The sequence below is a fragment of the Mus caroli genome, unplaced genomic scaffold (genome assembly GCF_978045245.1).
Source record: "Mus caroli unplaced genomic scaffold, Mus_caroli_1 scaffold_8, whole genome shotgun sequence".
NCBI classification, from domain to species: domain Eukaryota; kingdom Metazoa; phylum Chordata; class Mammalia; order Rodentia; family Muridae; genus Mus; species Mus caroli.
Window position 1 is genome coordinate 14,281,428 of NW_028227263.1, and position 15,078 is coordinate 14,296,505.

Below are 15,078 nucleotides of genomic sequence, written 5' to 3' on the forward strand. Positions count from 1 at the left end.
CCAGTCTATAGTACCAGTCTATAGTACCAGTCTATAGTACCAGTCAGAGTACCAGTCTATAGTACCAGTCAGAGTACCAGTCAGAGTAGCAGTCAGAGTAGCAGTCAGAGTACCAGTCAGAGTACCAGTCAGAGTACCAGTCAGAGTACCAGTCAGAGTACCAGTCTATAGTACCAGTCTATAGTACCAGTCAGAGTACCAGTCAGAGTACCAGTCTATAGTACCAGTCAGAGTACCAGTCTATAGTACCAGTCAGAGTACCAGTCTATAGTACCAGTCAGAGTACCAGTCTATAGTACCAGTCAGAGTACCAGTCTATAGTACCAGTCAGAGTACCAGTCAGAGTACCAGTCTATAGTACCAGTCAGAGTACCAGTCAGAGTACCAGTCAGAGTACCAGTCTATAGTACCAGTCTATAGTACCAGTCAGAGTACCAGTCAGAGTACCAGTCAGAGTACCAGTCTAGAAAACATCCAGCCATATAAGATTGTTTGCAAAAGTTTATCCAAATCAGACATTTGACTAGAAATTCAGAGAGTTTAATGTTGCTTTGAAAAATACTTCTGTACAATAGTATCTCTCTCCTTACAAAAAGAAGAAATTATATCTGATAAGTCAGTGGTTTGCTGAAAGTGCAGATATTTTCTATTTCCTTGTCTTAGATCTTCCAGAACATCTGCTTTGAGCTTGTTAAGTTCTTCTGCTAGATCCTTCAAGTTATTAAGAGGTATTTGTTCATCTAAAATAAAGCATATATTAACATTAGTCAGTCTGGACTGCCTGCTGCCATCAGTCATTTGATTCCATCAAATAGGCCAGATTCTCCAATAATCAATTAGAAGGCATTTATAATCGTTTATAGATAAGAAATCATGTTAATGTGATCTAGAAGAGTCATCTGAACTAACAGCCATAGGAAGTTAGGGTTAGTATTTGCTCTGGCGTGTTTGAATAGAAAACAATAAACTTGGAAGAATATGTATTTTAAAGATTTTATTTATTTTTATATTATGTATTTGAATGTTTTTCTTGTATGTATGTCTGAGTACCACTGGTATCCCGAGTGCTCACAGGGGCCAGAAGAGGGCATACTATCCCCCATTACGGGAGTTTACAGATGGTTGTGAGCCACCATGTCAGTGCTGGGCACTGAACACAGGTTGTCTCCAAGACTAGCAAGTGCTTTTAACTACTGACCCATCTCTCTAGTTCCCTAGAAGGATGCTTTTACAGATTCTCATTATGTAGCACTGGCTGGCCTGGAATTTGCTATGTAGGCCAAACTGACCTTAAACTCACATAGACATGCTTCTGCCTCTCAAATTCCAGGACTAAAGGCTCGCCACAGTAGGTTATTTTTGAGCCTAGATACCTAACTTACTATCTTTTGCTTTGAAAAATAAACTGACAATTTGGTTTTTTGAAGCTGATAAATAATACATTTGGACAGTTGTCCCAAGCAACTTTCTATGATGACAGAAATGTTCTACTAGGCATGGCCATATGGGTTGTTTACTGAGCATCTGAAATTAACTTTATTGAGATATAACTCACTATAAATGTATCTATTGAAAATGTAATGGCTTAGCTTGAATAGTGGCACATGCTTTTAACCCCAGCACCGGGAAGGCAGGGGCAGGTGGGTCTGAGTTTATGCCAGCCTAGTCTACAAGAGTTCCAGGATAGCCAGAGCTACTTAGACCCTGTCTCAAAAAAAAAAAAAAAAGTAATTTTTTTTAGATTATTCACATATGTGTAATCATCACCACAGTCAATTTTAGAACATTTTCATAACTTAAAAGCAAACCCTGGATCCCCTGACAGTCACCCTTCTCACTTCCCACTTCCCTATCCCAACCCACCACCCCTACCCTTCTGCCCTGATTTCCCAGTTCTGGATGTTCATACACTCTTTCAGTTGGGATGTTTGCAACATTCCCATGTTCTATCCTGTGTCAGTATTCTAGTGTTACTTATAGCTAAATAACATTCCATTATATGGGCAACCACATTGTATTACCCATTGATAAATGATAAATGTTTACCCATTTATCAGGTGATGGACAGTTGGGTTGTTTCCACCTTTTGGGTGTTATGAATAGTTCTGTTATAAACAGCTTTGTATCAACATTATAATTTTTTTCTCAATCCTGTTACCATAGAGTAGAATAGTTGGGCCACATGGTAACTATAGACTTACATAACTAAGACCCACCTGGCTGTTTCCAAAGCACATGCATCATTTTATGTTCCCACCAGTAGAGGGTTCTGATTTGTCCACATTCTCAACAAGTCTTAGAGCCCTCATTCTGGCCATGCTAATGGCTGCAAAACAATATCTCCCATGGTTTTGACTGGTATTTTGCTATTTAAACATGTTTTCGTTTGAATACTGGCCATCTTTCTATCACCCTTGGGAGAAAAGTGTCTATTTAGATATTTATCCATTTTAAATTTGTATTACCTGTGTGTTACCAAGTGGTAAAGATTTCTCTAAATATGGCTCATGAGACATTTGCAAATGTTTTATACTATCTGGGGGCTGCCACCTCACTTTCTTGATGGCAAAGAAACTGAATTTTTAGTTTCATTCAAGCACACATTTAAAAACCACACCAATCCCCTCCAGAAAAGTCTCCATTTTTCCAGTGGGTGGGAATGGTAAGTGCTATAAGACGTCCGTCATAAGCCAGAACAACAAGAGCCAAATGGCTGAGAAAAAAAGAATGATTTCTGCTTTGTTCTAATTATAATGCCACTTCTGTTCTGACCCTTTTGGATTGTACTTCATTAATGAGTGGCAATGGGCATTTTTCTAAAATTAGAAAATAAAACTTTACATTAAATATGGGGATGCGTTTCTGAAGCTTGTTTCTTCATGTGTCCGTTTATATACTACACAATTTACAACATATGCTCATGGGTAAAGAGAATTTGAGAAACATGGTATGGTTACTACACTGGTTTTCAGTGCCCCCAGCTTTCATGAAGGTGACAATAAAGGTAGAGAGGGTTTCACAACAACAGACTGGATGGGAATCACCTTCAGCCTAGGTTGCCCCCAAATTTAACAGCTGTTCAGCCTTGGGAAAGTTACTTGAATTCACTGTGAACCCCCATTTCCTATTTATAAAAATTAGACCCACTGTACATGATTATAAAGAGTATAGAACATTTAGTACATCAGACTAGTTAATGTGCTGTTTCTTTTTAAAACAAATTTTAAACATAACAAGGCATTAAATGTTCAAGACCTAAAGCAGCTATTGAAAAAGCTATAGTTAACCACATATCTGAAATATGATTGTTTCTTTTTAAGTATTATTCATATTTATAGTACAGTGACCTTGTTCAAATCCCATGCTAGTCTGACCCCTGAACCTGGACTACTGTTAACCATTCAGTTACCTCTCCAGCACCCTAGTTACTCTCAAAACTCAATCCAGCACTCTACTTCAGGGGACTGTGTGTGGTCATATCATTACGTCTGTGTCTGTCTCCTCACTAGAGTGTTCTGCTTCCTGTTGATTCCCTGGCATCTAGGAAAAGGGCTAGTGAAAGAAAGGCCATCAGTAAGGACGAGAAAAACGATGCTGTTTCAGGGCATGGTCTAGCTGTGAAGCCAAACGGCAAGGGCTAAACTGAAACACTGATACAAACTCTGATAGAATAAATCTTTCTGGTGTCAAGGAAATGGCAGCAGCAAGAGAGAGCACCCCAGCAGCTAAACAGCACAGAAATAAGTCCACGTACCTTTGGCTTCCCTCATGGTCTGAGAGACGGTTCTTCGGAGTGCCTCATCAGCTTTATGAAGGATGTTAGCGGAACAGATAATTCTGTCCGTTTCCTGTGTAATACAGCCACTGTTACTGGGAATAGTTTATAAAAGGAGTGACCAAGGTACAGGCTCATTTGAAGGGACCAAAAGAAAAGCAATGGTGGTTTTTCGGTTCGTTTTATCTCACAGAAGATCCAAATGGATCATGTCCAGTTGTAAAGTGTGTGCTGCTGAGTGTGCAATAGCTGACTTGCTAGGAATTAAAACTTCCTCCAACCTATATGTAGTTGTTTCTGTGCTTTAATGGTATACGCACTTCCACCTTGGTCCATTTTAAGTCCCCAACATAAGGCTCCAGCATGTCCGAACGTTTCCTGTGGGTCCTTGGCCAGCCAGCACAGGCCCTTGGCAGTCCCCTGACTGGATGTCAGAAGCCAAAGGCCGGTACAGTGCTCTGCTGCTAACAGACCATTTCCTCCTTTTCTCTTGCTATCAGCAGCTCAAAAAGTTTCCCTGCAAGAAAGTTACTCCTTTTCATTTGCAAAACCAAGTCTAACTGGAATACTTGCCTTTTGTTCCGTATTATCCTCAACACATTTTACGGGATTTTCCAATGCAGTAAGCAACAAACCAGTCACCTCCAGGCTACAGAGAAAGTAAGATGAAGTAAAAAAATCTTTCCGTGAGACATTTTATTTTTAAAGAACCTGCAATAATAATACTAGGTTGAACTCCTAGGTCCTCCAAGGTCCCTATTGAAAGGAGTGATCTGAACGCCATCTTCCTTTTATATAATGTTCAATGAAGCTCAAACAAATTATAAGCCATCATAAGAGGCTACTTTTCTAAGATGTACCAATAAGCAATTTCTTCCCCTATTATATCCTGAACTGTGTAGTCCCTAAAGAAAGATAAGTGTTTATTTCTGGCTACTTCTTATTTACTAGATAAGGATTAACAAATTTCTTCACTAACCAAAGGTCCCTAGAGAATTCAGGTAGAATTGATTCATTCAGTAAATATGTACATTGAGCATCTCATGTGTAAACACTGTATGTGAAAGCGCTAATCTGGGGGTATAACAAGGTGCTCACCACTCTAGTCCTGAAAATGGAATGCAGTGAGACAGGAAAGCCATTGAGCGAAACATAATACTGGGTATCAGTAAGTGGCTGAATGAAGACAATAAAGTGATGGTTCTGAGAGACTGCGTAGCCAGATACTGTCATTCGCTCCATCTTAGATGGCTGAGCCAGGCGGAGGAAACAACCGACACCAGGCCTGGAAGTAAGCTCTTGGTGCTCACATAACATAGGAGGCTCTTCCGGGATGGTGGCAGGGCGGTTATTAGAATATGTAAGTCAGGAGCAGACTGGGTTTTACTTAGAGTAAAGGGATCAGAGCTGAGCTTACAAGCTAATGACTGCACAGTGTAGCATCTCCACCTTGATCTTTCTCATGGGGGAAAGGAAGTCCAGGCTCTAGAACGTGACTGCACTGGGTCCCTTGGTTCTGCCATTTACATCCTAGGCACGTTACTTGATTTACCTGGGCCTCAGTTATCTCAGCATAAAGTGGAAGTTTTATGCAATTCTTACCCTTGAAGGGTTGTAAGGATGGAATGGCATTGCGTCCAGAAACCCTGCCAATATGTAAGTATGCTGAGTAGTTGTTTTTACATTATAGAAGCTGGGGAAAGCTATCGTGATCAGATAGATCTATCTCTCGGTTTGTAGTGTGGGTCTCCAGACTTGGCACTACCTCAGTTTGGTAGCTTGGTTGCTCTGTGACTATTGCATGTGTACAAGTCACTCGACCATGTTTGTAAGACCTGGGACAACATTGCAGGTTACAGTAAGGGCTGGCAGTGACTACAGAAACCCACACTCTCCTACCCCACATCTCGCCGGTGCCGAAGCAGTGAAGATCAAACTGACACTATTCTCACAGTACCTCAATCGGCCAGAGACGGGGAGGGATTTATAAGCTCCAGAAAGGATAGCAATCCGTTGGCGATGTGCCTGTTCAGTTTCAAGATTTTATGACAAAACTAGACACCTTATTTGGGCTTGATGGCATATATCTATCTGCAGTCAATCACAGTATTTGGGAGGCTGAAAAAGAATCATAAATTTGGGACCAGCCTGGGTGGGCTACATACTGAGACCCTGTTTTGGAAAACTGGAAACCTCACCAGCGACTTGTTTTATGAACTGCATAGACAATAGCAACTTAAGTGCTAGGTCCATTTTATTGTGGGTATATGAAACTTATAAACTATACAGAAACTGCACTAAGAAATCTGTCTAATGACTTTCAAAGAATTAATTTTTAAAATTAAGCTTAAAACCAGCACAGCACACTATCTCTAATGTAGCAGTAGTGGCTAGCAATCATTTCTTGGCAGTAACCAACAGCTGCCTATTTGGACTTAAGGCCCACTCAACAGAAAGAAAACATGCCTGGTATTGGAAACCTAGCCAACTCCCTGAGTTAGGGAGGCCATGGGCCTTAGAAGAGTACCTAGTACTACCACTATAGTAAGCCAGCATCACTTCCCAACAGCACTTAAATACTTATCCTTATACCCATGGGGAAGGGCAGCTCTCACCTCTCCTCAAAGACATTTCTCTTTGCAGCCAATTGAGACCATTACAAGTGCTCAAAATGCAGAAAACAAACGATCATGGGGTGTCCAGCCCTAGTGGTTACAGCTATAACACAATTCCTGTACTCAAGGTTCAGAGAATATCAGAGAAGACAGAGATACCAGAAAATGTGCTGTGAGATTGTGTTTCCTAGCAATGACACAGAAGCCAAACCCATGATTATCTCAACAATCTGGTTGCCTAAATAAGACCTGAACTATGACAACACCAATAGACAGTCTAACTTAGAAGGGGGAATCCTCATGGGACAAAGAACTATAGGCAACTAATGACTACTGAGCAAGAATTAGTCTTCCCTAGAGAGGTCCCTAGTTGGTTATCCAATACTAAATTGTGAGCCCTAAAATCACATATATACAGGAAACACTAAACAGACTCAGCAGGTTGTATTATAAACTATATGTATATGTGTATTATTTATATATGTATATGACAATAATAAAGAGGCCATGGATTTGGAAAGGAGCGGGGGGGGGGCAATAAGAGGAGGTGAGGAAAAATGAGGAAATTATTTGATTACATAAAAAACAAATTTAAGCTTAAAAATTAAAGTATTTACTAATGTGCACAATGTATCTGAGATTTACACTGTTTAACAACAGCACAGATTGTCACCATATGAGGCCATATTAACTATCAGCTCACATATCACTAACATTAGATACATTTAAGTCTTCAATAACTCTCATGACTGGCTGCTCCCATATTGGACAGAACAGAGAACATTTCCATCATTCATGAAATTTCTATCAAAAATGTTACAAATTCTGCAGATATATCACCAATGGAAAGTTTCACATACACATGGGCAGGATGACTAGAGAGAGCTCTAGGACAACCCAGAACCCAATATTAATTTAATTACAATTTAAGACTTTTGAGGAAGCCGGGCGTGGTGGCGCACGCCTTTAATCCCAGCACTCGGGAGGCAAAGGCAGGCGGATTTCTGAGTTCGAGGCCAGCCTGGTCTACAAAGTGAGTTCCAGGACAGCCAGGGCTACACAGAGAAACCCTGTCTCGAAAAACCAAAAAAAAAAAAAAAAAAAAAAGACTTTTGAGGAGTATTAAGTTTCTTACTATGACTTTGCACAAGTTACACAGGTGCTTGACCACTGAACTCAATAGATTTCATTAAAAACACTTCACAACCTATTTAGTAGGCAACTTTAACAAGAATGCCAAAAGACAGGGTCTTTCAGTAGAATGGCTAGTCATGAGTACCACCCCCACGCAGTGCTGGGATTATAGATGTGAGTAGCTATGCCCACCTGTACATATCTGAGCTTCAGGTCCAGTGCAGCAAGCCCTTTACCCAACGAGTTATCTCCCCAGCCGGAGACATTACAGTTTGAACAGTTAAAAGCAGACATTTATAAAGAAACTTGGATTCAAATCTTAGCCGTTAAAAGTTTGGTGACCCTGAACAAACTAAACTTTCTTGGTGTCATTTGCTCCAGCACACAATTCCCCAAGCCTGTGGGAGAACGGTCAACCCCATACGGTTAAGCATATGTTTCCCATGATACCTAGCAGGAGAACACCAAAATGGCTTAGAGGAGAATACCTGGCTTCCAGAGAACATGCTGAACTCTGAATTATGAGGCTGTTGTGTTCCCAGGCATTTTTCTCAGGGTTGGGCTTCTCTATCTTTCTCCCCATGAGCTGGATGGTCTCGTCAGGCAGTGGCTGGGACCTCTCACCATTCCTCTTCAAACACGTCTCCAGGGGACAGTCTAAAAAGAGCTGGCAAAAGCCTAGCGAATCTGAAAACAGTTTTAAATTACCAAATTACCAGTCTGTCTCTCCAGAAATGTGAAATAAATATATACCAGTCCCAAAGGATGCAGTAGAAACTCCATTTGCAATACTGAATACCCTCTTTAAAAACAAAATCCATATAAACCCAATCCAATTAAAAGCTCACTAAAGGCAGCTGTGATTTTGATATATGTGAATCGATGTTTCCACGTGTAAGAAAAAAAAATGTAATTACATTTCCGAGCCAGTTGGTAGACTTCATATCTCATACTTTGGTAATAAAAGTTGTCATCTAACACCAAAAACAAAGGTCTAGAAACAGCAGGTTTTGCCAAGAGGTGGCAAGGCTGGGCCTCTAGTGCTGTAGGAAAGATCATCAAATCCTGACTTTTTAAGCAGGCTATGAAGTCTTCCCACACGGCCTCAGTCCTGTTGGGTGGGGCAGACATCTGAGCCCCACTAATGACCGCCACGAGGAAGCATTCCAGGTGCTTTAACAGTTCTTGTCGGAACATTTTCCACTGGGATGGCTACAAAACACAACAACAAAGAATTGAAATTTATATTAGGCTTTTTTCCCCCCAAGACAGGGTATAATAGCCCCAGCTGTTCTGAACTCACAAAGATCCACCTGCCCCTGCCTTACAAGTGCTGTGATTAAAGGTATGCGACACCATACCTGAATTTTGGCCAGTAGGCTCACTGTCTTGTTTTATTGCCATCCTCTTCCCATTTAAACTTGCACATCACAATACTGAAGCATGTGCAGCTCTCAGGTGACACCCTGTTTCACATACCTTCCCGTCTTTATAGTTCCTGCACCCTTTCTCCCTGGAATATTTCCAAAGTCCCCAGAGCTGTGTGAAGCTTTGTCAGACTCAATTGTGTAGAAGGCAATCCAGCCCTATTCTGTCCATTGTCCCTATTCTAACAGGGCTTATATCAGCCAGGTCCTTCTGTGCACCTTCATATTTCTCCCTGCCAGACCACCCGCCTCCAGCAGAGAGGCTGGCCGGCACCTTACAGGTGTTCTAGAAATGTGTCCGAAATGGATGGATGGATGGGTGCATGCATGCAAGAATATATGAGAATGAAAACCCTTTATATAGGAGACCAAAAGAGCCACAACCAAGATCCTGCTAGATTAAAACAACCTAAGCAATGTTGGTTTGTCCTTGGAATGAAAAGGGATACCAGTAAGACAAGTCCATTTGAAGGTCCTTTGGTCAAGATTTGAAGACCTCAGGCCAACAGTTGGATTGTGAGATTGGGGGGCAAGTAGTCTTGTGTTTTGAGGGATAGTGAGAGGAGAGTGGTTCTGCAGTCAAGACTGGAGGAGATACAAAAGGGCAGGAGAGGAGCCCTGCTCCTGCCCTGTCTACAAAAACGTACCCCAGATTAACCCAGAGAAGGAAATGTGTGTCACTGCCTAAAGGGTGGAGATTTTCTAACCACACTGACCAAATAAGACCTGGGGCGGGGGAGGGGGGGGGGCGGGGGGGGGGTGGGGGGGTTGAGTGGAGAAAATAAAAATGCAGTAATAAAGGTGAAGGCAAGACAGTCCTCATCAGTAACCATTATCTTCCTCCAAAGTGGCGGGAGTACTACCTACAAGTTACCCAATTACAATGCTGTTTGTTGTCCTCAGAGCCGAAGCAGAAGCAGCATCTGCTGATGAAGAAATACATGTTTCCCACATTCCAAATACACTGAGTCTTTGTATAGACTTATCTTTGTGTGCGGGCACTTTGTATATACTTAGAAAATGTAGTCATCCTATTTGCCTTAAATTCATGTAACTTTTCTACACCTGAGCACTAACCATCAAATGCAACAATTTAAAATGTCAGGAGATATCTGCTTTAGAGTTAAGTATGCAACTGGAGATTGGACTCTATTGCCATGTAGTCGGCTTCCAGCAGGGGCACCTCACTGGGGGGTAAATGCAGGGATTAAGAAGTATATACTTGGCACATACAATTCAGGCGTATCACTCCACCTGGCTGTCAACCACGAAATCACCACGTTTTCCAATACTATTGGCAGACCAGGCCCTTGGTTTGGTAAATTTTCCTGGAGGGACCTAACAATTTTGCTATTTATCACTTGTATTCTTTATTTGGAACTCATGGGGAGTTCCAAAATGGTACAGAGCTCCAGAGCTCCAGTCCTAGATTCTGGTTTTAACCTACTAAAAGCAAAAATCTTTTTTTTTTTTTTAGATCCCTTTCTTTGCCTAGGTCCTAGGCGCTACGGAGAAACTACCCAAGGGATTATTATCAGGGTGTATCTGCCTAGGATGTCTACCTTGTACACTAAATGTAAAACTTCACTCTGCCTTAGTACTCTTGTAGGGGAGGGGTCTGGGTGATCCTTAAGCACGGGAGTTTGAGACTAACCCAGACAACATAGCTAGGCCTTATCTTAAAGCTCCACTACATAGAATATGCAATATGTGAACGTACCAAATGTGGCATAAACACCTCTACAAAGCAATGGCCCTGACCTTATTATTCCGAAAAAGGTCTACAGAGCGGAGCTAACCAGCTCCCCTAGCCACCGGCTCCTGTCAGGCTTCCCTTCCCACCCAGGCACTGCAGGATCCACCCACAGCCTCACCGCCTGGGCCGAGCCTGCAAACCCGTCCGCCCCCACCCGATGCTGACCCGAGGCTGTGTGCCAGCGCAGTCCGGGAGCGCAAGAGGCAGCACATCGTCGTAGGAGAGGACGCCCACGGCCCAACCCCGCTCCCGCCGCAGGCGGAGGGCCAGCGCACGAGCAAAAGTCGACTTTCCGGCCGCCGGCAAGCCGCAGAGGACGCACAGTCCTAGTTTCGGCTGTCCGCCTCTGCGAGTGGCCCCACGACCCGCCGCGGTCTTCATGCCCTTGCTGCAGTCTCCAGAAACCTTTGCGCCGGGTGCGCACGCGCAGTGCCCCAGCACCGCGCCGCGCCCTCTGGCGACATTGCGGAGGAGCAACAAACGAGGATGCGAGTCCAGAGAAGATGCCTTGGTCCAGGCTGCTACTCAGGTGGCCCTCTGGACCTTGTGAATAATAGGTGTCAGCTGTCCCTGACCCTAGTACCCTAGGCCAGGTGTCCTTGGCGCTTCTTTTCATACTTTCTGGACACTTTAAGGGTCCCAGAGTTGGGTTTACTCCAGATGTTATCTACTTCCCTGCCCCACCTTAAAGCCATTAGGGTTTCCTGTTTGGTTTGGTTACGTTGGCCCTCCTCTGTACAAAGAGAGACTAGAAACTTTTTAAGGAAGGCTTTGAAAGGTAAAGTGTGGGACATCAAATAGGCGGTGAAGCGAGGACAGCATATTTCTCTCTCTTTCTGAGCTTGAAGGGAGCAATGGTTGAATATTCCTTAGTGAGTCCTGGGCTGCCAGGTGGCAGCTAGTGGGAAGAAATAGGACCGGAAATGCACATCCTTATCCCCAATGCATGCTGGCAGAAAACTCGGATTATAGAATTTTTTTGTAAATATTAGCGATCTTGGAGTTGGGGTATGATCCGAGCACTCAGAAGGAGCTGCACATAGGAGCATAGCAGCACACAGGAGGAGCAAGACTTCGAGGCAAGCCTGTGCTACAAGAGACTGTCTCAAACTCTTTACCCTTCCTAAAAACACAGACTGACAGACCTCAGAGAACTACCAAATTAAAATGTGTGAGAGGGGTGTGGTATAAGAAAAATAAGCTTGAATTCTTTGACTACCTTTATAGTACTTTTTATTCATAAAAGATGTGTTCAAACTGTAGTCATCACTCAAGAACAAAATCAGTGCGTGCTGAAGTGAACTACAGCTGACATAAGAAGGGTGGTACATGCCTCTGGAGGGGCAGGAAGGAGAGTCATGGTAAGTTCAAGGCCAGCTTGGTCTACAAAGAGAATACAAGACCAATCAGAGCTACAGTGTGAGTGAGACCTATTCTCAAAAGACCAAACAAAAATAAGAAGCAAAACCCAGAGGAGAATTGGCTGCTAAGTGCGGTGTGGTGCATGATGAAGTGCATGCACGTTCTCTCTCTCTCTCTCTCTCTCTCTCTCTCTCTCTCTCTCTCTCTCTCTCTCTCTCTCTTGGTTGAAGAGGAAAAGCAGTTCCATTCACATGGCTGCCATTGGCCCAGTGCCAGGGCCTATCCTAAGCCATTTGCTTTTCTTCATCCTTCTCCACACCCACACAAGTTTCCTTGGTTTCTCAGGCAACAAAATCATGGCTATTTTGGGAGAATATATATGTTATATTATATTTAATATGAAATATTATATATATATATCACATTCAACTAATTCTTAACAAATTCTTTATTCTTGAGAATTCCATACCGGTATACAATGTAATATGAATTTATTTATCCCTACTATTTTCTTCTTCTACCATGTACCATGTCAGAAGGTGTGAATAGCAGAGCTGCTTGTGCCTGTAACCCAACATTTCAGGTTGGAGACAGGTGGACCCAGAGAGCTGTGAAAACCCAGGTGAAACCCCATCTCAAGGCAACTGACAGAGATGGCCTCCCTCTGCCCTCTGTATGCACTTGTGTAACTGGACACACCCCGTCAAATGCTTGTACTATGAACAGACACTATATTTCCCTACACAATGTTCAAGTTTACATCGAGGTTCACTTTTCAATTGTATATTCTTAGTTGTATTTTGAAGTGATAGCAAAACCCAAGGCTTCACATATACTCAATAATTCCATCAACTGAGCAGTAATGTCTAGAAATTATTCAGGATCAGTCTACTTGCAATTATTACAGACTTAAACATTTATTGACCCCAGATCAATTTTATTACTTTAAAAAAAACCCTATGAAGCTTGCTCTCCTCTTTCCCATTAGAGTAATAAAAAGCACTGTTGTCTACCCAGCTAACCTGTCCCCCTTGGTTCTTGCCTCTTCTTTACCCCCAACTTGCCAGCTTTCTCCATTTTCTCTTCAAAATACATTTCCATCTTCAGTCACCATATTAGCTATGTTTCTCATTACCCACAAAAAACAGTTTGAGCTTTTGTTTTGCCTTGGTGTTCAAGGGTACAGTGAGATGTGGTAGGAAAATCATGCCAGCAGAAACATGATGCAGATTGCCACATTGTATCCACTGGAAGCAGAGGAAGATGAATGCTGGTGTTCCAGTTGCTTGTTGCTTTCAATTCAGTCCAGGACCCCAGTCCATAGGTTGCCCACATTTGGACTCTTTCCACTTTAGTCATCCCAGTTTAGAAAGCTCCTCACATAAACAAACAAAAGAAGAAACTTAATCACAGACTTGCCCAGAATCACATCTCATCAGTGATCATAACAGGTTGGCAATATTAACAATCACAGCTATCTCTCATTCCTGGGCTCTACAGGTTCCTAATACTGTAAATGAAACCACTTCCCCCAGATATGCTCTAAAGTTTGTAATGTGTCTCAGTCTGGATAAAGCCAGTGGGTGTCCAGGATAACAGCACATATCAAATGCATTAACATTACCATGGGTATTCCCCCAGAGCAAGGAACATCTGGACCCCCATACTCATTCTACTTTTTGAACTACATTCCTGAAATTCTTCAAATCTTGAAAAGTCAAGAAGTATTATTCTATCTGTAAGACTTAGGAACATAACTGTATATTAGTTTGCCAAGAGTCAGCCACCTATTGCGCTGTATAGCTTTATGTAAACAAGTCATTTGAGAGGAGGGAAACTTCGGTTAATCCCAGCACTCGGGAGGCAGAGGCAGGCGGATTTCTGAGTTCGAGGCTAGCCTGGTCTACAAAGTGAGTTTCAGGACAGCCAAGGCTATACAGAGAAACCCTGTCTCGAAAAACAAAACAAAACAAAAAAAATGCCTCCATAAAATCTGGCTGTAGGCAGGCCTGTAAGTCATCTTCCTAATTAGTGATGGATGGGGGAGGGCCCAGCCCACTGTGGGTGGTGCCATCCCTTGGCTGGTGGCTTTGGTTCTATAAGAAAGCAGACTGAGCAAACCACAGGAAGCAAGCCAGTAAGCAGCATGCTTCCATGACCTCTCCATCAGCTTCTGCCTCAAGGCTCCTGCCCTGACTTTCTTCAAGAAATTTGGAAGTGTAACTTGTTGTGATAAGTTTACTGGCTTTGAAATATATTCTGATTTTATTTGCATAAAACTGTTAGGAAACTAGACAAAAAGCCATATTTACTGCACATCTCCAAAATCTCCAACATAATTGTTAGCCCTAACAAATCCACTTAAAAACAGAAACGGGGAAGATGTAGTGATTTGTAAAGTGAAGCCTCTGTGTCTGGCTCTGAGCGAAATGTCTCAGGAGAGCCTTTGCTATGTTTGGGTCAATCAGTAGAGGCTGAGAGACTGTTTGAACCTTGAAGAAATAGCGTCTCTCAGGAAGTCTGCACTTGGTGCTACGTGGGAGCTCGCAGCTGCGCAGACCTTGCTCCTCAGGCACTCCTGGCAAACTTGGGAGTTCTTATTTTTGATTAACAAAGAGGACTGAGATTTGTGTGGGCTGTCAGTGCTCACCGACATTGAGGATAAGACAACTTTGGTAGTTGGAACCTTCCCTCTCCCCAAGTGACCTTGTATAATGCTTGAATAAAATGACTCTAGTGAGTTAGCTGGATGTCGGTCTTTTCCAAGAAGGCTGAACCCCTCTGTTCCTTCAGAAATGAAGGCTTAGCACCGTGGTAAGTGTCTCTCTCTACTGGGACACCTAGGACCACCTTCAATCTCTAGTAAGCCAAATAAATAATTTTCCTCCCCAAAGTTGCTTTGGCAATGGTGTCTCATCGCAGCAGCAATACCCGTAACTAGGCCTTCCATAGGATCAGTCTGCACCTGCAGGCTTTCCCATCCGTGCCCCAGCTCCTGAATAGTGACTC

General features: G+C 42.8%; 1 protein-coding gene across 1 annotated transcript; it reads right to left on the bottom strand.

The window, feature by feature from the left end:
* Positions 1-477: 477 nt before the first annotated feature.
* Positions 478-11,107, bottom strand: Pstk (phosphoseryl-tRNA kinase). The gene is made up of 6 exons (XM_021167708.2): positions 10,873-11,107; positions 8,442-8,736; positions 8,013-8,211; positions 4,349-4,424; positions 3,755-3,848; positions 478-740 (listed from the first exon to the last, which is right to left on the bottom strand). Exons 1-6 carry the CDS (start codon positions 11,086-11,088, stop codon positions 541-543), a joined length of 1,080 nt encoding a protein of 359 aa, XP_021023367.1. The 5' UTR covers positions 11,089-11,107; the 3' UTR covers positions 478-540.
* Positions 11,108-15,078: the final 3,971 nt, after the last annotated feature.